The sequence below is a fragment of the Aphelocoma coerulescens genome, chromosome 6 (genome assembly GCF_041296385.1).
Source record: "Aphelocoma coerulescens isolate FSJ_1873_10779 chromosome 6, UR_Acoe_1.0, whole genome shotgun sequence".
In the NCBI taxonomy this organism is placed as follows: Eukaryota; Metazoa; Chordata; class Aves; order Passeriformes; family Corvidae; genus Aphelocoma; species Aphelocoma coerulescens.
This window is the reverse complement of record NC_091020.1, coordinates 37,012,539-37,037,075: the sequence shown is the minus strand read 5'-3', so window position 1 is coordinate 37,037,075 and position 24,537 is coordinate 37,012,539. Positions and strand designations below refer to the sequence as shown.

General features: G+C 36.0%; 1 protein-coding gene across 1 annotated transcript in view; it reads left to right on the top strand.

Moving 5' to 3' along the window:
* The first annotated feature begins 1,151 nt into the window (after nucleotides 1-1,151).
* Nucleotides 1,152-24,537, top strand: part of CFAP46 (cilia and flagella associated protein 46) — a 72,051-nt gene continuing 48,665 nt past the window's right edge. Inside the window, exons 1-17 of the mRNA XM_069020334.1 lie at nucleotides 1,152-1,408; nucleotides 1,746-1,870; nucleotides 2,852-2,983; nucleotides 5,836-5,900; nucleotides 6,408-6,572; nucleotides 7,890-8,013; nucleotides 9,353-9,447; nucleotides 10,230-10,337; nucleotides 11,354-11,453; nucleotides 13,131-13,229; nucleotides 14,658-14,848; nucleotides 16,788-17,016; nucleotides 18,037-18,157; nucleotides 20,599-20,716; nucleotides 21,598-21,728; nucleotides 23,066-23,211; nucleotides 23,741-23,874. Of these exons, the coding sequence (XP_068876435.1) occupies nucleotides 1,360-1,408; nucleotides 1,746-1,870; nucleotides 2,852-2,983; nucleotides 5,836-5,900; nucleotides 6,408-6,572; nucleotides 7,890-8,013; nucleotides 9,353-9,447; nucleotides 10,230-10,337; nucleotides 11,354-11,453; nucleotides 13,131-13,229; nucleotides 14,658-14,848; nucleotides 16,788-17,016; nucleotides 18,037-18,157; nucleotides 20,599-20,716; nucleotides 21,598-21,728; nucleotides 23,066-23,211; nucleotides 23,741-23,874 (2,132 nt within the window). The 5' untranslated portion in view covers nucleotides 1,152-1,359. The remainder of the gene's footprint in view (nucleotides 1,409-1,745; nucleotides 1,871-2,851; nucleotides 2,984-5,835; nucleotides 5,901-6,407; nucleotides 6,573-7,889; nucleotides 8,014-9,352; nucleotides 9,448-10,229; nucleotides 10,338-11,353; nucleotides 11,454-13,130; nucleotides 13,230-14,657; nucleotides 14,849-16,787; nucleotides 17,017-18,036; nucleotides 18,158-20,598; nucleotides 20,717-21,597; nucleotides 21,729-23,065; nucleotides 23,212-23,740; nucleotides 23,875-24,537) is intronic.

Sequence of the window (24,537 nt, the reverse complement as noted above, 5' to 3'; positions counted from 1 at the left end):
TGTTTATATTATGGTGGTGCCATTTTGGCTATTATCTACATTACAGAAGTCAGTTGAGTAAGTTGAGCTTTCACATACTCGTTTCTGTATGAGAAGACACTAGTCTTACCCGAGTCTGGGATTCTGCCAACAGACATCCAGAAGTGTCTGGGCTGTAGCTGAGTAAGAGTTACAAAATTTGGCTACAAACATCATATATGTATATCATGATAAGCCACAGTAAACATTATAATTACATAATTGCACAAGACCAATATATTGCTTTCTGCTTCAGAAATTGACACAGGTTTGCTGTAGGTTTTTTTTCTTGCCCACCTAGTTTCAGATTAGTTTTATTTCTGTTAATCAATATTCCTAGAAGCAAGACAGTTACTTAATTTATATGGGCCCTGTGGCCAGGGAGGGGTTATGCAGTACAGGTAGGGACTGAATCTACTCCTGAATTCTTTACAGACCTTTGTACTGGAACAGCCTACTGGTACAGAATTGCAGTCTACCTTAAAGTGCAAAGGATTTAGGTTTAAAATTGAATTTATGTATGTAAGCCTTTAAATTGTCTTCATGACCACAATGATTTCCCTCAGAGGATCTGGTATGACTCAGTAGCTGAGGGGCAGTGGTGAGGCTCTAAACAGTTCGTTTGCTGTATCTTGATGTCAGGCATCTTTTCCTTTTCCTTTTCCTTTTCCTTTTCCTTTTCCTTTTCCTTTTCCTTTTCCTTTTCCTTTTCCCTGAAGGTTTATTTATCCTCACCTATGACTTCTTCCTGCACTGGCAGATATGATCCAAATGTTCTTGGGCATTTTGTTCTGCTTTAATTCAAAGGTTCAGCCACTGGTGGTGTATGCTTTATTTCAAAAGGTTTCGCGTTAGAAGCTCTCAAGACGGGGACAAAAATTACTGGTGACAGCACTGCTTTCATCTGCAGGAAGACATCAATCGTTGCCTATGTCAGCCTTTGAGCCCGTGCCCGCCCGCTCTCGGTGCCGCCGGTTGCCGCGGCGGTTTCCTAACCGCTTCCCGCCCGCCACCGCAGACGGGGCCGCGGGGGCGGCTCCCTCCCGGCTCGCTCGGCCCCTCGAGCGAGGCCGGAGGCCGAGGGGCGTGAGAGAGGGAGGGTGAGAGGGAGGGAGAGAGGGAAGGTAGGTCAGTGTGTGTTGTGGGAAGGCTGCCGGGATACGCGCCTGTGTTGTGGAAACCGCGAACGGCCGAGGGGCCGCCTGCGGGTCTCTGGCGGATGCCTCTGGCAGCCGGTTCCCTCGGCTGTCGGGCCAGCGTTCGGGACCTCCGGAAAGGCCTCGCGCTCGCGGCTTAGAGCAGCCCGATGCCCCTCGCGGGGAAGCCTCGTCCAGCGGCGGGATGGACCTGGCGGTGAGGGAGCGGCTGCTCGCGGCAGAGAGCGGAAGAGGTGAGCGGGCGGCCGGCGGCTGCGACCTTGAGCCCATCTTTAAAAAGAAGTGAAATTAAAATCCCACTTCAAACAGGGAAACAGCTTGATCCTAATCTGTTTTCTAAATTCACTTTCTAGTGTGCTAACGTTAGTGATTTTAAATAGCAAGAGAGCTGTTAATTCTTCATCTTACAATCATGCCTAACTGCGAACAACGTGTGTGTGACATTGTTTTCCTTAAACATTCTTAATTTATTTCTGCAAAGAAGAGACTGCATATCACGTGGCTCGTTTGAACACAATCATGTCAGTACACCTGGAAGCAAAAATTCTTCGTTCCTTTTTTTTATTTCAGATGTTCAGGCTTTGAAGAATGCTTACGAGTTGATCAAATCAGCCAGTCAAGGACAATCTGCACTTGACTCGTCAGATAACATCAGCACCGACTTATATGTTTTATGTGCTGAACAAGCGCTTCGGGTTTGTAATTTAGGTCTTTTAGCTGTATTGAATGAAAACATGTATAGATACACTGTATTTACAGCCGTTACAGTTACTACTTTAAAAAATCTCAGAAGGACCTGAGGAAAGTATTACACTGTTCTGGTTTTGGAGAGCAATTGTTTAAACATGCATTTTCCATTAAAACTCAGCCCTTAAATTGTCATTTCTTTACAGTCCATCAGCAAGGTGTGGTTTGTGAAGTTTGTAATTAGAGCAAAATTAGCAAGGCATACCATAGTATATAAAAAAACCTTTGCTATGCCTGTTTTTTCTTGTTATGGAAAACATAACATAAAGCAATTTGGTTATGACTGAAGAAAATATGTTCATGAAGGCAAAAGAACCCTAATAAAAAATAATAATGACCCTGGTACATTCTAATTATGAAAGGTTGTTGCTAATTGAAATGACTTCTATAAAATGTGGTAGAGATTTTTAATTTTGAAGTATTTGTTAATTTTCAATCTACGAACATAAGTGACTGGGTTTTTAGCAGACAGAGTTTGTAGTAAAACAATTTTTTCCCCCCAAGCTGCAATTCCATCAAAATCCGTCTGTGGTCTGAAAATTGAGGTGTGGCACTGACAAATCCTGCCAGCTAATATCCCTCCTTAAAAAAAAGTCCAAAATTCTGTTAAGAATTTTGTCTTTATGTTAACAATTGTGTTCAAAAAGGAAACATTTTTTGAATACTGTAAGCAGTTCTATGACTGACTGAGGAGTTTTGTTAAATAAAGAAGCTATCTTTTTACATACATTTGGAATGACAAAACTATGCCTTTAATAAATTGTAATGGGCTTATACTACAACTGGTATGCATCTCTATGGAATATTGTTTGCATACTGTTATGAAGTTAGATGTTACCCTTGATTAGGTATGCATTTCTAAAAGCTAACAATTCCTAATTATTAGTTGCATTAAAAAAATAAATTAAAATGCTTTTTTTGGGTTTTAGCTGGGATATCTGGAAATCAGCAGTGACTGTCTGCAGATGTATTTTAAAGGAAGATTTCCGGTGAACCAGTTTCTTGGCAGAGCATATTTGTGCCAAGGCCAGTTGCATGCTCCACACTCTACAGATAATTTGGTGAGAAATTACAAAGGCTGCTTTATATTAAGCCTGTTTTTATGAGTATTTATTCCTAGGTTTTTATGTGTTGCTTTCAGTCATTTAAAATACACAAGGATAATCAGGACTCTGGGAAAAAATCAAAGGAAAATATATTAACAAGTAGTTTGTGAGTAAACAAAACTCGCCATCTGAATCAGACTAATATTTCAAATATTTTGGAGAAGACAATAAAAAAGAATGCTTGTAAAATTTTTCAGGTGGTCGATTGTTTTAAGTCACCCTTTTAACTTTTTACTTAAATATGGTCCTTTCAGACCAAATTAGCTGTAACTTAAAATAATTGCAGGTTTTATTTGGGAAGCATTTCATGGGCTTGTGGGAAGTGGCGGACTGAAGAGGCCCTCAGAGAGGTTGTACAGTTCATTTCTGTGGCAGTGTACTTCCAGCATTCATCAGTAACATTTCCACATAGTACTTGGATTTGGCTTTTTGTAGTGAGAGGTGGTAGCAGCTCAGCAGGATACTTCTGCTTCTGTGTGTTGCTTTTAGGTGTTGCAATTCCCTATATATGAAACGTTTGCTGATTTTAAAATGGAGTGGGATCTGTTTCCTGTCTTCAGTATTTCACTTGTCCTTGTACTGTGGTCAGTCAGCTTTGATCATCTGTTAATGGTATCTAGCCCCCAAAAATTGCCTTAACAGATGTTTAGAATCATAGAGTATTCTGAGTTGGAGGGGACACGCAAAGATCATCAGAGTCCAACTCCTGGCCCTGCATACAACAACCCCCAAAATCCCACCCTGTGCCTGAGAGGGTTGTCCAAACGCTCCTTGAGCTCTGTCAGCCCTGGCGCCATGAATACTGCCCTGGGGAGCCTATTCCAGTGCCCAACCACCCTGTGGGGAAAGAACCTTTTCCTTTTGTCCAGCCTAAGCCTTGACACAGCTCAAGCAGTTTCCCCGGATCCTGTTCCCGGTTATGGAGAGCAGAGGTCAGTGGTGCCCCTCCACTGTCCCTCGGGAGGAAGCTGCAGAATGTGATGAGGTTTCCCCTCAGACTCCTCCAGGCTAAATAAACCAAGGGACCTCAGCCAGACCTCATATGGTTTCCCTACAAGGCCTTCACCATCTTTGTAACTCATCGTTTGTGTTACTTGTGTTAACAAATATGCCTGACAGAGGTTTTAGTAGTTTCTTTGAATAATGTTTGAACTAACTTTCAAGCTAGAATCTTTTCTCTGTTACATTTTCTATACTTTGTTCTATGAGCACACGTGCAGAATAACTGGTCAATGATCACTTTAAGACTTCATGCATGTTTGAAATGTCCATATGTTTCTAAATTAACAAACTATTCTGTGATGTTTTGTGAATCTCAATCAAAATTTTCTGTTTTCCTCTTGACTCTTGCTAACTTCTTAGAAGTTAAGGATGGTCCCAGATTGTGCAGTCCTGCCTTGCTTCCTTGTGTCATGTGTTGTAATGATCTTTTAAGATACACTTCACATCAGTTGTAAAGCTTTTTCGCTAGATAAATGTTCCTAGATAATTTACAAAAAAAGGAGTGGCGCAACATCTCATGCTGTGCGACTAAGTAATCATCATTCACTTAGAAAAGATAAATTTGTCCTTATTTTGGTTTCCATCCTAAGGAATCCTTCTTAATTGGTTAAGATACTTGTGCTCTTAATTTTAGGATGCTTGGGTTCTTAAGGGCCAAGTGCAACTTCTTTACTTCAGTACATATTTCATCTCTGGTTTTCTCTGTGTCTAGGCAGTTCCCACTTATTGTTCAGTACCCTTCTTACACCATTCCAGAGCTCAGTAAGTCAGTCCCAATTCTCTTGGAGATTTTAGTTTCTCTTTTCTAACATACTGTAGAGACCCCCTCTGGTATCATCCTATTCCTGCACCTCCAGCTCCACCTCGGCTTCGGTATTTGTGCTGCATCCTTCTCCTACACTTTCAAAAATCCCTTTTTACTATCTCACCCATCTACTTTACACTCTCCCTTCAGGAGTTTGTACATACTGATGAGGCCTTCCCTGAGTTGCCTTCTTCAGGCTCAGCAGTCTCAGCTCTCTGTCTTTCCCCATAGGAGAGATACTTCAGTCCTTTTTTGAACTTTGCAGCCCTGTGTTGGACTCTCCATAGCATCCATGTCCCTCTCATACTGAGGAGCCCAGAACTGGGAACAGTGCTCCTGGTGTGGCCTCACCAATGCTGAGTAGAAGGGAAGGATCCCATCCCTCAGCCTGCTGGCCACACTCCTCCTAAGGCATCCCTGGACATGGTCAGCAACCTTTGCAACAAAGGGCATGCTGCTGGCTGATATTCTTCAACTTGGTGTCCACCGGGACGTCTAGTTCCTCCCCTAAAGAGCGGGTTCCCAGCTCCTTCAATGATAAAAAGGCATGCCTGACACATCGTTCAGTTGACAAATTCTTGTTGGAGCTTTTTTGAAGAAAATTATTCCTCAAGATTTTTTAATGGGACAAATGACTATAACTTTTTTCCCCCTGGATTTGCTCTTGGATATTTCTGAACTTCATTTGCTGGAAGCTTAAAAAGTATGCAGCTTTGTAGGTGTGGAAAATTTCAGTTCTGATAATTAATATCTGGTAGAAATGAAATAAGCTGAAAATACCGTCTTAAAGTTAGAAACCAGAAAAACACATTAATACGCTATCAACCAGTTTTTAGTTATTCTGTTTCTATAGCAACAGCTTGCTATGGCAGTATGTTTTAGCTGAGATTGGTCTGAAAATAAAATTTATGAAATATGAACATACTAAAATAGGAAAAGAATGTACTGATTTATAAAAGCCATATTCAAATTGTACTAGCTTTTCTTTGTTTTATTCTAGGAAGAGTTTGAAAAGTTTGTGCTCTCTTTTATGAAGGCAATAGATTTTGCATCCCATGACAGAAGGTAAGCCCTACTGATAGGATTAACTCTGAATCCCAGGAGATGCTACTGATCTGGCTTTTCAATTGTGTGTCTCGATTTTCTTTAGGTAGTATGGAGTTGTGCTGTTTGGGGTTTTTCTTTAGATCTTTCCTTCCATTTTGTAACTTCTGTTACTGCTGTGAGTGCTGTAACAACGTAAGAATACTGAAGTCTTACATTGACAGGATGAATAATCCTGTTTAAAGCTGGCAAATATCTCAGCATTTCTTACCCTTTTACAGTTATGATTTATAGAACCAGAGCACCATGTTAGCTTATTTTTAAGTGGTTAATTATTGGGTATAGTTGCAAGAGTTACCATATTCTTCTTGTACTGTACTTGTCTTCTCAGTTCTTAGTCAGGATTTCTTCCAATGAAAACAAAAGTTGCACTTTTTAACTTCCTAGATGTGTCTTACAGTGCTCAAGCTGTAGTTTTATGTTTATTCAAGTTCATGAAATACTAATTTTTTGATTCTTATTTTTCAGGTATTTTTTTTTGATATATAATGCCTCAGTTCTTTATTGGCAACTTGTGAGGCCATTTCTTAAGCCTGGATTCCGCTATTGCCTTATTCCCAGCCTTTCACAGATTGTTACAGCATTAAACCAAATTGAAGAGCAAGATAATGAATGGCGAGCAGAACTCATGATGTAAGTTTAACTGTATTTTTTCATATGGGCATTCTGTAGTCCTTTTGCGACTGTTACCTGAGGTAGTCTTTAATAAGGTATATTTCACTGGTAATGTTGTAGATGTATTTATTGTGAGAAGCTTAATTCATAACTTTTTAAAGAGACATAAATGTACTGCACATAAAAGGTGCTTCATTTCAATATTTAGTTTAAGCCTGGAGTTTTAGTGGCAGAGACAGCTGTGACCTAGATCAGATCTGAAGTTTCACAGTCACTTTGGATGTAGTGTTTGAGTCATTGATAGTCATTGGAAATAAATGATGTATAAATATCAATGTATTATCATTCTCACATTTCCTGAGCAAAGCTGGAGCATAAACCTTGAGATAACTGTACTGAGGGAAATAGTTTTATGTGCAAAAGGTGGAGTGTCCATGTAATTTTTCAAGGTCCCACAACCTTTTCTCAGAGATGTTTTGATCCACTATTCTACAGACTGATTCCAGTTCCTCTTGCACTTCTACCATAGTTTTTACCTTTCTCTTTGTGAACTCTTCTATTTCTTTAGTCTATGACTGTGGTTTATTGCTATGTAGCATTTTCTTTATAAGCTGAAACTGGAGGGAAGTAACAAAACATTCCGAGGGGGATGCTAAGGACTATCTAGAATACCATGCATGCAGTTTCTTGGTACCAAACATACTCTTGCTGAGGTGTTGATGAGAACAAACACATACTCACAGTGTGTTTGTGTTATAAAACTAATGGTTGCATTTTTTTCCTAAAGTTGTATTTATTTTAAAAATATTTTTTATTATGATTATCGTTGTTGTTGTTAATTTATGTCATGGAGTCACAGGCTCTTTTTCAGTTAAATCAGATAAAGTATATAAAATCCAGTAGATATATTGCAGTTTCCAATATGAACAGTTTTCTTTTGCTAAATGGCTTTGAAATACTAGCCTTTCTGGTAGCTAAGGGAGAACCTTAGGATACATGTCACAGAAATGTTTTTTTCATACACTTTTAAATAATTGATCTTTTTAATTATGGGTATCTTGTTGAGAAAAGTTTTCACAAAAAACCTACAAATTTCCCAAGATGCTTGTTGCAATCTACACTAAATATGTGTTAGCAGCTGCATATATCTGGAAAAAACAAAGATGTAGAAATTAGAGGATCTCTTTTGTGTTGAGTCAATGCATTAGAGCACTAATCGCTTGTACTGCTTTTAGAAATGGTACCTTGAATACAAAGAGTGTTAAAAAAAATAAATAAGAATTATTTCGGAATGTGTTAATAAATATTTCATACCAACATTCTTTTGATCTGCAGAAATTTACTTGAGTGCTTCCTTGATGCTTCAGAAATGGAAGAAGCAAAAGAGTTTTCATCTACTGCTGCAATCTTTATTAAGGAAAATGTTCCAGATAAATACTCTCAAATATTTTCTTTAATGGTAATGCTGAAAAATATTTTAACCTCCCATTAAGACAGGAGCTTTGTCTACAGTTCATAAGATTGTAGTTATAACTGTTATATAAGCTGTTTTCTTCATTTAAATTTTGTGAGCTACCAAACAATTCAGTAGATATGCAGAGATTTTCACAAATTGTATATTTTTGATATTATAAGCTCCCTCTGCTCCATGTTCTTTTAATGAATCATAATATATGTGGCTAACCCTAACAATTTTGTTTTGGGTTAATTACTATTGAAAGAGTAGGTGTAGTGAGAGCAATTTAACCTGACATGCCACAGAGGGAATATTTAATATCTGTTGACTTTTCTCATGCTGATAAATACTTAAGTGATCCAGCTTGAACCCTATAAATAATTCTGGAAATTGTAGGATCACAATAGATCACATTTCTTGCATGCCCTTAACTTGAGAAATAAGAGGGTGAAGACAAAGGTGGCAAAAGCAGAAAGAGACAAATAAAACTCAGAAGCTGCGTGCAGGCATATTTTCTTTCATTCTACTACACTGTCTGTTGTCTTTTCCTGTCCACCTCCCAATCAGTACATTTCAAAAGTGTATGTTTATATTTCAAGATTCTCTATTTGAATTAAGAGAACTAATATACAGCGTTCCAGAGGTGTTATAACAATGAAGTAATCACACTGAGGCAAGCTTGAAATTCCTTTTGTATTTTTTAGAAGAATTGTTGAGCAAATCAGTTTGACAACATCCTTAAAGAGAAGAACGAAGTAGTTCTAAAATTGTGCTTGGGCTACAGAAGTATGATCCAAACTATTGAGTGCTTTAGTAGCAGCATACTGAAGTCCTGCAAAACTTAGTGTTCCAGTACAGCTTAAGTAATCAGTATTGATAGTTGTGGGCAGTCAGTGTGGGAGTCAGAAGAAATGATTTGCACATTATTAATGTGTAAGTCTGCACTTAAATTGAAGTAACTGCAGTTTATTGTAATGTCTCCATAGTATTTCTTTTCCTGCCTATAATCTACAGGTACGGATTTGGCTTGTTTCTTACAGCTGGATGAGATGATTTCAGAATGAGTTCTATCAAAAGGTGTTAAAAATGCATTAATTAGAATTCTAATTCAGATGGTAGTTCCACATTTATATTTCTGCTAATAGTTCTGATCCTGACTATTGGAAGGTCAGTATAGCTCTACTAGGTGATCTTTGTATTATCTATGCAGAACAACATAGATTATCATAGTAGCCACCTTGCCCTTGAAGTCCATAAAAACAGTCAATACACCTGCTTTATTTTATTGAGTGTTTGTCCTTTGCTTATTTAATCAAATAATAACTAAATTGTTATTTTATAGGTGTATCACCAACTAATGGATATTTCCCACGCAAAGAAGGAAATACAAAATTCCACCCATCTTTCAGTTATTTATAAAATGCAGATGTTAAAGTTGTAAGTATGAAAATGTATCCTTCCACTTGTAATTTGATGCTGCATATTATAGAGGTACAATCAGGTTCTGGGATCCCACATGCTTGTAGAAAAATCTACTGCAGAGATTAATTCCTCGAAAGGAAAATTATAAGGACAGTTTGGGTGGTAACAGTCAGGTCTGTCTAGAGAACAGCCTCATCTAAAAAGTGAGCTAGCTCTTTGGGAATGTAGGGATTAGTGTGTTGTACAGATATTGTCAGGAGAAAGAATTTAAGAGTCTGAAAGACATTTTAATATCAAAGGGACTCCAGTTCCATCCCCAAGCTGTGTACAAGAAAGTAAAGATGAAGTGGGGAAATCACCTAAAATACAATGTACAAACCATGGAGCGTAATGCTTTTTAAACTCTTCAAATTTTAAAGGCATAAGAAAATTTTGAAATTTAGACTTCACAGCAAAATCTCATGTAATTTTTTTTCAGTGTCTCAAGATTTCTGCATTTTAAAAATACAGATTCTTTTCTTAGTGGATTAATTTATACTGACATTATGGGAAAGGAGTCTTGGACATAATTTTTTTGTTTTGTTCTGTTCTGGAATAAAATTTACTGTTTGAGAAATTAATTAGCACACTGAAGTCAGGTTTTATTGATTTTTTTTCTTGGTTTTTCAAAATCCAGGTATCCCACTGATACCTTGGAATAAGAGCCATCCATTCTGAAGTTAGCAGAGTTATTTCAAATTTTTAATGCAATAATATTTCTCATGAAAAATTATGACCCAATTCCTCATATGTTGCAGGCAGTGGGACACAAATATATTTCCAAGTGATGCCACCGCAAATCTGAATTCTATATACGTGCTTTTGAAACAATATGATGTACCTCCAGCATCTGTTCTCAATATGAAGTGAGTTTTATTTGTCACAGCCCCATGGAAGTTGATGATGAAGCTGATCCTGCTTCCATTGAAGTCTGTCAAAATTCCTGATGACCTTGCAGAGACTGAATTCATACTTAGTTGTTTGTGTTGTGTTAACACATAGGTCATCTTAAAAAAAGACAAAATCCTATTAGGTTTTGCTAAAGAATCCAAGATTAAATATCTTCTTCCATACAGCTGTTTGTATAACACAATTAAATCTTTCCATATTAATTTCCTACTGATAAAATGAGATTTTTAAAAGGTCTTAAAATTGACATGTGCTTTTCAGACTGTAGTAAATTTTTAACTCTTCCTGGGGCCCTTTCCAACTCTTCAGCATGAGTTCGAAAGACTAAACTGATCGCTATTTCAGTAATTATATCACAGCTGTTACATATGGAAGTAATACTACATTTTTACTCATTAAGGTAAACCCTCTTTGACAATATTCAAGTGTCTTATTACTTCTCCTATTCCAGACAGTAGACTATGCTCATCTGGTTATTTACAGACACCCAGTTAGAACAGTCTTCATGTGTGTGTCTGTGTTCTTAGTTCCTAGGTAGTGGACTGATGCATTTAACTGCTTTGTGTGCCAGTTCACTGAATTGTATTTCCAAAATTTTCTGCAGTCCTTCTGCAATCTGAAGTTTCTTACTTCACCATGTCTGTGCTTCATGCATTTCATTCTGTATTTTCTGTCTTCTTCAGGAGCTGTTTGTGCAGACTACATAGGAGTATGCTAATTATTTTCCATAAACAGATTAACTTCTGTATTTCTCATGTAGCCAACTTTGAATTCTTTCCTTTTTCCTTGTTAACTGTGAACATTACCAGTGTAATACTTAGCATTATCATAATAATACCTGTAATATTCATATGACTTCAAGGTTTTCAGATACATTGCACTTGTTGTACATTGTTACTTTCAAATAGTATTTTTTTAATTCCGTGAAAGAGCAATATCAAATTCTCTGAGTGATGTTTTTGTATTTTTGAAGGATTCCTTTGATTCTGGAATTAGCTCATTTTTCTCTGAAAGTAAACTGCACTGAACTCGCAGCTCATTGTATACTTGATTTGAAGAGTGCTCGGATTACTGTAAGTTTTAATTATGTGGGTTTGGGGCTTCTTTTACACACACTCTCACACTCCCACACCCCTTTTGTGTTTATATTTAAAAAATAGTACAAATGGTTCTATGGTATTCTGTCCATCTGTGTATTGTTTATATATTAATTGATATAAATAATTGTTTGGATACTTGATCTATTCCTAAGCTAGAGAAGTAGATGCAAGGTCAGAAAGTAGGGTGTGGGTAGACCAGGGTGATTAGCAGTGCAGTTTGTTTTGGCAAATTAATATTAACTGTAAATTTTTGCTTATGTTTTTGAAATGTGATCTGTGCAAGAGTTTGATTGGAAGTTAAATTCAAATTTCTATTATAATGATCCTGCTTTGCATTACTTATAAAATTGAACTTTTCCTCATGGAATTTTTTTTATCCCACGTGTCTGATTCAGGCCCATCATTCTGAACATTTTCTGAAAGTCTAAAATCATATACAAATCCATAGCATTCCACTGGAAGATGTGTTTAAATCCCCTAGATCAAAGATTCACAAGGATTTAATCTGAGTATTTGTGTAGACAGTAGTAGCAAATATCTGCTGTGTGGCAGCAACAGAGAAACTTTGCTTCAATTTCAACCTTGTCCATTGGAGTTAATGTGTTATTAAGTGACCATCTTCAGATTGCCCAGCATTATTTGACATGATTTCTTCATAGTAGAGTGACAGTAATCTATGTCAAAGTTTCAATTCCTTGGCTTTTGCCAAGTACTGATAAATTTGTCTACCATAACATGAATTCCATCTCTGTGTGTATTTGTCATTAAGTTTTGCACAATCTCTTCTCTTTTCCAGTCATGGGGATGTTAAATTACTAAAGGTCATGCTGAGTGATTTGATAATAGCTCATAATGAATTAGGAATGTAGAGGCTGTCTGAATTTCTTCACTGCACCAATTTAACCCAAATAGAGCGTATCTTAGATGTTTCTATGATCAATACAGATCATTTATATGATTTAATAGTCAGCTTGTTCCTAAGCTGTTAAAAGTCTAACCTCATTTTTCACTTAAAAGTTTCACTGCCCATCAAGCTGAATCCTTTCGGTCTTGACTAGCACTTGCTTATTCCAAGCATGGGCCTTTAAAATAATATTAATGAGTAAATGGAAGAGGGCAGATTTAAACCAGATACTGTGAAAATGTTCTTCCTTCTGAGAGTGGTGAGGCCCTGGCACAGGTTGCCCAGAAAAGCTGTGGCTGCTCCATCCCTGGAAGTGTTCAAGGCCAGGTTGGACAGGGCTTGGGGCATATTGGGATAGTGGGAGGTGTCCCTACCCATGGCAGGATGTTGGAACTGGATGGGGTTTAAGGTCCCTTCCAACCCAAACCATTCTGTGGTTCTATGATTCTATTAGAACTGAAATCAAATTATGGTATAGGAGGAAACAGGTGTACACTGGTTTTATTACAGCAAAGTCTGGCAATGAAGAATTGAAAAGTTATTTTGCAGCCTCCAGTTAGTAAAAAGTGTCTGCAGTTCAAATAACAAATTCTATTCCCTTTGCGTAATTTCAGTTAATTAGCTAGTATAGTGGGATCCTTAGTAGGGAAGTGCAGTGCTGTGTTACTGTAATTGCATGGCTTTAATCTTTATCATATTTCTTTTTAATTATTGAAATTAGCATTTTGTGTATTAATACTTCATAGGAGCAAGGGAAACTTATTGAGATAGAATGTCTGGAATGTGAATATGAAATGAAGAAAAATAGCACTGAAATTGTGAATTATACCAAGGGAGTTGTTGAGGTATGTTCTTTAACTTTGAGAGAAAAGGAAAAGTTTTAATTTGTTAAATGTGGAAAATGGCATTTGACTATGTGTCTTAATTACGTTACACTGCTCAGGAATTCTTTAAACCTTTCTATTCTTTTTAATTGGACTTCCAAGAAGGAAATGGAGAAAAATAAAGTTTTAAAGTTTAAAGAAAAATAAACACACAGTTGTGTTTTCATCCCTTAAGTCTTCTGTCTGACCATAAAGGTTCATAATATATTACTTTCCAAGAGCAAAGATGGTAGCATTGAGGCATGAAAGGGCAACACTCTCATGTTTTCACATTTTGCCTTTATGGGAGGTGTTTTCATGGAACACCTTGAGTTGGAAAGGACCACTACGGATCATTGAGTCCATCTCAGCTGTGATTGCATATTATGGTCAATCTCATACAAATTCTTATGTCAGGGAAATCCAGATTGTTGGTGATAAATTGTCACACTAGGGAGGATTTTCTTGAATTTCTGTCAGTTGGTCAGTTGGCTCAGTTATAATTCAGACCATCGAAGTTAGAAGCCTAAATATCAACACTATCAAAGGGATTAGAGAGGTGCCTACAATGAGCAGTTTAGGCCAGCTATTAGAGTCACCTAAAGTTGCTACGGTGGGAAGTAGGAATACGTTTAATGGAAATTGGTAGTGCGAAAACTTACTCCTATCTAGGGCTGTTCTTATTTTGGAGTTCAGAAATTCCACTCACCTTTCGGAAAAAACCCCCTTGTTAAGGAATTCCTCATAATATGAAACACTACTATACTAAAATGTAAAAGAGGATATTCAGGTATTTCTGAACTTCAAGCCTACAGTGCATGCAGTTGGAGTGGTTTTTTGTTTGATTTTTTCTGGTTCGTTTTTTTTTACTTGCATAACCTCTAAAAATAGTGTAATAAATGGCGCGTCTGTTACTGTAGGTAACTGTGTTACTGTACATAATTCAAAAAGAACCAAGTTTAATTGACGGTATGGCAAATTCCATTCATAATGTTTATTTTTTTCCTCTTCTGTACTGCATCTGTAGCTGAATGTGAAAAGAACCCCTAAAACCTGCATCTGTAGCTGAATGTGAAGAAAACAGCCAAACCTTCTGAATTCACAATTATCAATTAAAGTATTCACAATTATCAATATTTGTTTATCATAAGAATGGGGAATAGCTGACAGACTTCTGCCAGAAATATGTAGTAGCAGCCTGGAGTAATGAAAAGAAAAACTCCTTGGTTATGGATGCCTGTTTACAAAAAAAAAATTTATGAGAGGAATTATTAAGCAAAAAGTTTCTAAAGTCTGCTGGCTAAGGGACTGCTTTCTACCGAAAACAGTCCTAAGATTAAAATTTGGAGAACACGTAAGAAATCCAATTTATTAAATGCAGTAGTGCTAATTATTTCTTCATCTATGTAGGCTCAGCTGAAACTGATAAAAAATCTTGAGTTAATGTTAAAACGTGCAGTTCAGCTGGGAGATCCTGCTGTGATTCAGGTTGTTTGTGCAACCCAGTGGAATCTGTGCTTACCACTACTACAACACAACTTGCATCAACATGTGCGAAAGCCATTAATCTCAGTTGCTGATGTCCTTGAAGAGATTGACAGGTAATTTTTAATGCTATGTACTTTTTTGGAAGGTCTCAAAGCATCAAACTCCTTTAAAAGTGTACAAATTCTGTGACATTAACTGTCTTTGAAAATTTTCCACTAGCTTGTAATAAATGCATGTCTCTATGTTGCATACATTTCCCTATTAATCATTTAAATATAGGTTCCTTTCAGGCAAAATCTCACACTGTTTAATGACCTGTAACAAATATTGAAATATTTTAGGAACTTAAAAATACTCTAGTTAATCAAAATTATGTGAGAAAATTCCAAAGCTGCAGTATGTGTTTCGGACTGTGGTTTAGAGTCTCGTGTTAACATCACTTTTGTTGGTTAAGAAATTAAAATTCAAAAAGTTACTTCTGAAAAAACATCATGGCTTCTGTCTTATATGTTAAATAAGACATTTCTTGCAAGATAGTCTTTTTGTATCTTTGGTGATATTTCTTTTTAATTGAAAATCCTACTGCATTAAGAAAATTAATAATTTTTTGAGGTATATTCTTCTATTTGCTATTATGCTGTACTTAACCCACAGCACCTAAATATTTTCACCTTTTTTGTTAATTTGAGTCAGACAAGTAAACATTACTATTTGGTGCTTGCTTGAGTTTGGACCTATACATCATCTGACTGTTAAGAACAGAGATCAGAACTTTTGCAGTCGAGTGAGTTGCAATCGACACAATCTGCCACTTGAGCAGGACCTTAGGTGGTTTCTGATGCAAGTATTGCAGAGGAAAGTGAGGAATCTAGTTTCAGTGGTTTAAAATTTTTTGTTGTTGTTGCATAAAGAGTGGATATACACATGCATGAAAGAACTGTATTGTATTACTGTACTGTTATTCAAGCATTTCTTATGCTTTCCGTATATAGAGTGCAAGATCAGCACAGGCAACTTTGAAATTTGTACTAAATGTTGGTAATGACAATTTTGCTGTAAAAGCTTGCAGGGGAGATTTTGGGGGGACTAGGGTTTTGGGGTTTGTCACATGTATATTCTTAACCATCCAGTAGACTTGGCCTCAACTCTGCTCTGGTACTGTCACTAGAAATTGAATGAAGTCATTTGTCTCTATTAATTAGCCTGTCTCAATTTTTGTTTTGATTGCAGCATTTATTGTGGCTACTTTGGTCCACAAGAAAAGGGTGATACTTCCTCAGTCAGGCTGGCTCTGATGTGGACATACATTAGTTCTGTGGCATGATATTTGATAGGCTTGAAAACCTCTCTTCTCTGTTTTTTTCATAACATTGCTTTAATTAATCTCATTTTTTGTTTTTCTTCTTGAAAATAATCTGAAGCAGCATGTAGAACTCTGAGCTGTCATGAACAGCTTCCTGGGGCAGGTGATGGATAGGGAGCCGAGTATACCTGAAACTGGAGAACATGCAGTTTTTGGTGAAAACACGCCGGCTCCATAGAGTGGTGTCAACCACACCTGGGTAGAGAGAGTACTTAGAGTGAATGTGTATGCCTGAGGTGAGCCTAATCTTTAAAAGAGCTGAGCTAATGCAACTACTTTTAGGAGTATTAGCTTCTACTTAAATGTTAGGAAGAGAGTGAACTTCTGTCAAAAGTCATCATTCAATACACTATTCTTTCTCTGGCAGCTGACTACTTTTGAAAACCACCTGATTTGCACAGCTAAGCAGTACTGAAAAAGAGTTCCACAAATATATGAAGATCAGTTAGTCCACAAGATGTGTTGCTTTCTCCTGCAGGGTTAATGAAAGTAATATGCAGTTAAATTTTCTTATTAATTATAAAGGTATGATAGTGAAAATTAATGAAACAAGTCAGTTAAAAAGGGAATATCAATTTTAATACTAGAGTCACTTTAAAATATTGAGTTTCACCTTTGGGTGAGTTTTAGGTCTAAGAATGTTAGTGTGCCTTATTTTAACAATTTACACTTAAATTTGTAACCCTTAGCATGTTGATTTTGTTGCGCTGCCAAGTTCATATGGAAATAGCTCGTATTGAAGAAGATGGGGATAGACTAGAAGTTGCTCTGGAACATTTGCAAAAAGCTATGCACCTGAACAACAGTGGGCAGTATCAAGAACATCTAAGACTGAGTTTTAACCGCCTTCGGTTGAGTGCTATGTTGTATGAATCACCCGAGCATCTAGAGGATCAGGCGGTAATGTTGATTGAACAGGTAAGCATGAAGAATAAGGTCTGTAGCTGAAATAGGTTTGCTTATTAAATTCCAGCAGAGGAGAGACACCTGTTTAGTAGAACTGCATATTAGTAGAGCCAGCATCAGATTGTTTTCAGCAAACTGTCTTTGCTTTGTTGCCTTGAAGTGGTTATGCTGCTTCACAGTCTGAAAATTGTAACAGAGGATTTTTTTCCCAGTTATTTCAAAATTTACTTCTTGGGGAAGGCAGGGAGTTGTTAATTAGCAGAAATACCAGCAAAAAAAAGAAGCTTATTAGCAGTTGTCAATAATTAGGATTTCATTGCACCAAACAGTGTTTTATTTAATGAGAGGCACAGTGTCCAAATTGCTAAACATCCTAGCTGGCTATGAGATAAATCAATATTACGTGACACTTACAAATGCCACTAAATAATATATTTTACAGTCACAGTGTAGTCATTGTCAGGAGTTAGAGCATCTAATTCTGTTGTGCTGCCTTAGCACCTGAACAAAAATCATACTGGCAACTGATTGTTTTTTCTGGTTTCAATACTTTTCCATGCAAGCTTAGTCTGCTTAAATGTTGCTTTAAAAAAACCCAGAGCTCCTCCGACTTTGGCTAGTTCTTTGCAGACCAGGATACTTTTAATATTTTGTAGCAATTCCTAGTTACTACACACAGGATATGTCACCATGGGTTGTAAATAAATACTGTTCTTTGTTTAAGAAGGTATAACATAATGTCAGGTTATATACTGAGGAATATACTGTAAAGATTGACGAGAAGCATGAACAGTACTTTGTATTAAATGATCCTTGGTGGAAGCATGTGAATATCAACAGAAGTTCCATGGTCACCTTCAATGGCAATAATACTGTAGAATGATGTCTAAGATACCTAAAGATACACAATTTCTATACGTATTTTTTTGGTAGTAGCAAGTTACATGATAGGTATTCTGTTACGTTTAGTAAATAAGATCTAGTTGGAATATAAAATCAACCTTATAACAATGAGTTCTTTTCTTTATGTAGGCTAAAAGGGGAAAACAAAAGGATAATGCGAGGAAAAAGAGATCCCTTCTGGTAAATGCAGGTCTTGCATTAGCTCCTGACACATTTCAAATAGTCCTTGACAGTGAAAAAGAAGCTAAAGGTAAAGTATGTGTGTGTGACTAAAAGTTGCTACACTTAGCTTTGCACACTCTTAAAGGCTGTACATAGCATCTAGTGGCAACATGTAGGGAATATTGCAATACAGTCAAAGTGATAGTTCTGCTGAATTCTGTGGCAGACTTCCTATCATTTTCATTAGGGATCTAAAAGTTGTATGGTGATACTGGAAAAGGTGTTGATTCCACCTCCAAATTCATCTGAATCTTACTGTTGTGCACTGTAAGTAGTTCTATTTTCACTATGTACAACTCTTAAATGTCTTTAACCAAGGTCATTTTAAAGTGGCGTTTTCAGAAATTTCACCCAATAAAACCCTGTGTTAATTACATTGGGCATTCTTTCTATATTGTAATTATCTTTCTCTTCTAAAATCTTACTTTTTAGAGCTCTAGTTTTGCACAGAGATTTAGGTGTGAATTCATTATTTACTTTCTAAAACATGGAACATAAATGGGCACATTCCTTACGCCCCAAACAGCTTCAGTTTTTGATTATACAGCCCCTGGTTGAGGAAAAGTGGTCAGGGAACAGACTTTCCAGATTGCTTAAATTGTTTAGTTTTATCTTAGCAATATAATAAGTGTGTGTGTGACTAATCTTACTAACTTTGAGTAGACCTAGTGTACTCCCACAGTAGAGATTATGCTGGAGGAAGGGAATGCTACAGAAAGAGTCCTGTTGCTTCCAAAGCAGTATATTTGTGCTGTGGAAGACCATGCAGTTCTCTCATGCCATCTGTTCAGCCAGGCCACAAAGTTTACCTTGCATATCCCTGTTTCAAACTTGATCAACTAATCACTTATTAGCCAGAGTCTTATTTACAGATCAATTATTCCACTCTGTGCAGTCCTTTTAATAATGTGAAAACTACGTTGCTGGAAAACATTTTCATACATTATTTAAAGTTACAGAATGCATTGTATTTGTAAAATTAAAAGAATTAAAATAATGGACATCTCTTTGATTTTAAATTTTGACTTGACAACTATACAATTACTTTTGAAGTTCCTCAGAATAAATCTTAGCACACATTAGCCTTCCAGGTTGAGTCATTAAAATGAGTGAGTTTATTACAACATTGAAACTATTACAAGACTTCATTTGACACAACATTTTATAAAATTTTGTTCTGAGAAATTCCAGTTGTTTCTGAGGCTGTAATCTAAGCAGTGAGTTTTTTGCTTTTTCTATGACTTAAGCTGCCACAAGCTTACACATGTGTATTGAAGGAGCACAAAAATATATATGCAAATTTATTATATAAAATGTACATAGGACAGAACATCAGATTTATAGGGTTATATTTTCTTTTTGATTGCATAAAAAACTTTCATTCCATTTTGATGAACACGCTTGACTTATTTAGTGAGAACTGTACCCATAGATCCAAAGAACAATGTACTCTTTTAATCCACAATTCTTTTCAACCTTACATGATGTAACTGTCATTGTGCATTATACTGGACAATTTCTATCAGATGCTCTACATGTATAGTTACACAGAGGTATCATATGCTGGACAATGCATTGCAAAATATATTTAGCAAGAATGGTAAGATGCTGTGCCTTCCTCTTTTTGTTGTAAGTGAACCTGCTTATATGTATATTTTAAAGTCAGAAGTACTTTAGATGTATTTGCTGATATTGTTTGGCAGAATTTCTGGGGATCAAGTTAAAACCTATTCTGTCTGCATTATGTCAGGGACTCTTGCTTAGATTCAGGTGAATGTATAAACTCATTGGATTTTCCAATCATGTCAAATTACTTGTATTCTAATACAAAGCATGTCTTCTCTGTCATTACACTACAGAAAAAAAAAAGATCTCTTTTTGATGTATTTGTACTGCTGGAGTAATTTTTTCCTTAGGAGCCAGCTTCTTTTTCCCTTGCATCAGTTTTCTGTGCTGGTTATTTATTTATTAATATTTCTGCCTAATACCTTGTTGACTAAGTAAAATGAAAGTCAATATTATCAATATTATCAATATTATCAAAATATTATCAAAACAAAACAAGTTGATTAAAAATGTGTTTGATTAGATAAACATTCTTAAAATTCAGTATGAATGTGTACTTTACATATTACATCATTCACTTGCTCTTGAATGAACCTAACTACAACTCTATATGTCCTGTCAGAAAAGAGGTGTACTTGAGATATTTGGGTACTAAACAAGCACAGATCAGTTTTGGATTGGACAACTGTATCTCAAGGTACAGGAAAAAACTAAAATAGATGCTGGTGGGGTACGCTTTTTTTCATGTTAGTTGGTTGGTTTGGGGAAAGCTTGAAGAAATGAGAAAAAGCTGGATTTTGAGTGTTTCAGCAAGGAATCATGAATCAAATTGTTTGCCTTTCATGTGGATTTTCAAATTTCTAATATATAAAAATTACCTTTAATTTTTATTTCTTTGCCAAGTTTCCTCAGGCCGTAGTCAAATAAGCTACCTCTGTGCAAAAGCCCAACATCATACTAAAAGTGTGGAGAAAGTTGATGAACATTTAAAACACTTAAGAAACGAAAATGGCAGAGAGAGGTAATTGCTATAGACCAGAAATGTCTCTTTCATATTTTGTAGAAGTCTCTAAGAGGAAAGGTTCTGTCTCAGAGGTTAAGTTACTGGATGGTATCTTGTAGGAGGCTGAATATTTCAGCCTCTGGCAACGCATTGAAGTGTGTGTATAATTTCTTGTCCAAAAAGCTCTGTTACGTTTCCACGCTGTGCAGGATTTTAGTCTTTCCCTGTTTCTAATCTTCTTTCTCACATGCACACTTAAACTCACCTGTTCTATTGATATGAGCGCAACATATAGAGGGATGACTGGATTAAGGCTCGTACTTGATGTAGAATTGAAACTTGCAAGTGTCTTTTTAGGTCCTTGTACCACATCATGTGCTACAACTTTTTTGGTAAAAAAGCTAAGTAGTTCATTCTGAAAGTCAGAAAGATCAATCTGTAGAAAAAGGACAGGCTTCATTTTGACTGTATTTCATTTTGTCACTCCTTATTTTTAAAAGGATGTGTCTACTTTTTTTCTGCATTAAAAATTCCTGTGACAAAATTTAAAGGCAGTTGTTTTCTGTAAGATTCTAAATCCAAACTTGTTTTCAAGGCTTATTTTTAAATACTCAACATTAGCTTTGAAATGTTTAGTTTACTTTATGAGATAGAAAATGAGGGTTGTCACACACATCTTGAAACTTCAGTATAATTACCATTCAAGACAAGAATTTTGTCTATTGATATGCTGAGGAGATTCTTCTTAATTAATAAAGAAATAGTGTTACCTTTGCTAGATTAGATGTAATTTTTTTCCTGATGGCCATCATTATTGACATGATTGTTTTTGTCAATCCTGAACTGTGGAACCTAATCCTGCTTATTAAGTAATTTTATTTATGCTTTTTCTTTGGTAGAATTATTCTTTGGGCAGATTTGGCAAAAGTTGCACGTAAACAGGAAGTGTGGGATGTCTGCCGTGCAGCATGTAGATTTTGCCTCCTGTATGATGATATTTTGTTTAGGGAGGCAACAAAGCATAAAACAAGTAAGTGACATTATTTTGAACGTTGTAAGGAACTATTTCATCATTTACTAAAGTTACTAAAAGGAGTCAGACAATATTGTTTTCTTTCCTTCCATTCCCAAAGTTCCCTGTCTTTTCTGTCACTGCATGTTGGCATACATGGAATATTCTTTCTACTTCCAAATCTAGAAATCAGTCATGTTTTTTGTAGAAGCCATCAGAAGAGTTTCACCAGTGCTGTAGAGAAGCACTTCTATGAAATACATCTACCTGTCTTAAGAATTCCCTAATGGTCCTCTAGGTCCGTATCATTCATGCCTGAGAGAGCTGTAGAAAAATGGGTTGTTAGTCACTTTGTATGAGGCTCATGTGTTAACCTTTTTACTCTTTAATCCCCTATTAGTGAGTGGTTCCTCTGAGGTGTCCAACATTGTACCTTGTTCCTTGAGGGTCTGCTGGAAACCTACCACACGTTAAGAGTTTTTAACTTGGGGAAAAGCACTTTGAAATCACTCTCTGCTTGCTGGCTTTTAAAGTTGGTTTTGTCAGGGAGTTCACAAAACTCACATTTCAGAATAGATGAAATGGTTTTTCTCCTCGCTAGCCATTGTTAGTTGAACCTATTCTATATTGTTTCCAAGGTCCACTTAATACAGGACATTAATTTGCCAGTTTTCTTTTGGAATATTTGCATCTTCTGACTAGCTTAATCTTTTGTCTCCTTTCCAAACTAAAGGGAAAAATAAGTACACTTACCAGAAACTGAAGGCAACCAAGTGCCAAAAGAGTAATGAATAGAAACTGGTGTGTTCTTACAAACTTTGTGCTTATATAAAAATAATCTTAGACCTTTCCCTTTCTTATTAAACTGAATTTTAAAATTATTATTATTGTTAAACCAAATTATTAAAAAGAATGCTATTTTTTCTCATTACTGATGTGCATGTTACCAGAAAGTCAGCCCAGTCCATGATTCAAACACAAATGCTTTTGCCTCTGCATAATACAGTTCTATGCTCCACTTCCATTAACGCAATAAAATTGAATTAGAGGCCATGGAGTCTATTAATAGTGCAATTTCAGTATGTATATTATGACTGGAGAAAGTTATTTGCTGCAAATATTGAAGGTTATGCACAAATGCAGCAAAATCACAGGTAACAAATGCCTCAGCACTGCTTGAGAACAGGTTTTGAGTGCAATAAATGGTACTAATGAAAAACTTAGTTGCTTGAAATAGTTAGAAATCTTTTCTTGCTAACTATTCCTTGTGAATTTAAGAATATGTAGGGATTTGTAAATTTAACAATTAAGATGATGATTTGCATGGAAATAATAATGGGTTTATTTATTTTTAGCACAGGAGAACAAAGCTAATGCAACTATGATGGTTGATGGTCAAGGTGACAGCTTATCAGGAGAATCATTGCTACCTGCTAAATCCTTCTCTTTTGAAGCAGATTTACTCAGAATACTAGCAGAAATAAGATTTATTAATGCAGAGGTAAAGAAATTACACAACTGTCATTCATATTTGTTTAGTTTTGTTTTATATATAAATCTTGAAGCACTGGAATTTTGAGTTTAGTTATTTTCTATCTCCCTAGGAAGTAAAAGAAGTGGCTTCATGAAGCAACTTTATCAAAATACTGTGTGAAAGTAACTATAGCAATAGTTTTACTGCAGGTGCTAATAACAATTTTTTACAAGAGATTCTACTGTAAATTTTTGACATCTGACATTACATTTCTGGATCCTTAAAGTTCCAGCATGATTTAAAAACTTACACATATAAATTATGGTTGTTTCTCCATGTAATTATTTAGTAATATTATTAGCTGTAGACAATTTTAAGATTATGAAGTACTAAGCATTGTATTTCATATAGTTGTACATGCCTATAGTTGTACAACATTTCACAAAGCATTTAGTATTTTTTAATTTTTGAAGAGGTAACAGCACTAACATGAAGTCATAGTCTGTTTTTACAATGATAACCTGGGTAGATAATTTATTTCTCTGTGTCTTTTCAGGCAATCGTTCATTTATTAAGATTGCAGGGAATCGAACTGAATGATCATGCTATACCTCCAGAAGCTACAAACCAGTGTCATCCAGGATGTGTCTCATATCTTCCTGAAAGTGATCCAGAATGGAAAACATACAGGTGCTTTTCCATAATATATATCAAGACCTAGGAACTCTTAACAGATCACTATTATCAGACACAGATGATAATTGCAAAAGCTATTTTGCCTTAGTAAAATTCATTGTCACCAGATTCTTCACTTTTGTAGGTAGTCATGGGAAATGGGAAAAGGATCTAAAAAATAGTTTGAAATATTTTTTCTTAGGTTTTCGTTCATTCTGGAGTGTGGATTTTATTTTTCATTTAACATTTATTTCTCTGAAACGAGAAGCTAGTATTCCAAGCTGAAAAACTATTAAACTGTTGTATAATGACACTTAGCTCATTAAATTCTCCACTTAAAAATATGTGTTCCCAAATCAAAAAGCTCTTTGTCTTGCTTTATAGCTCCTATACCTATAATTATTTCGTAGCACTGAATGCATACGATTAATTATTTCAGTTTGCAAATCTAGTGTGTTCCATCCAATCAACTGAAATTGATTTGGGACAGTAGAATATGTTTTTTACCAGTCTGACATGATTATTTCTTGCAAAGGAGAAGAGGGGGGAGAGAGGTTTCTGAAGATGATGCTTTGACTCTCTGCTGTTCACATTTATAGTAATATTAGCCTTACTGTTACAGTGGTCATGTCCTGAGAGAGCAGAATGGCAGAGTTGTGTCTCTAGGTCTGTTCATTA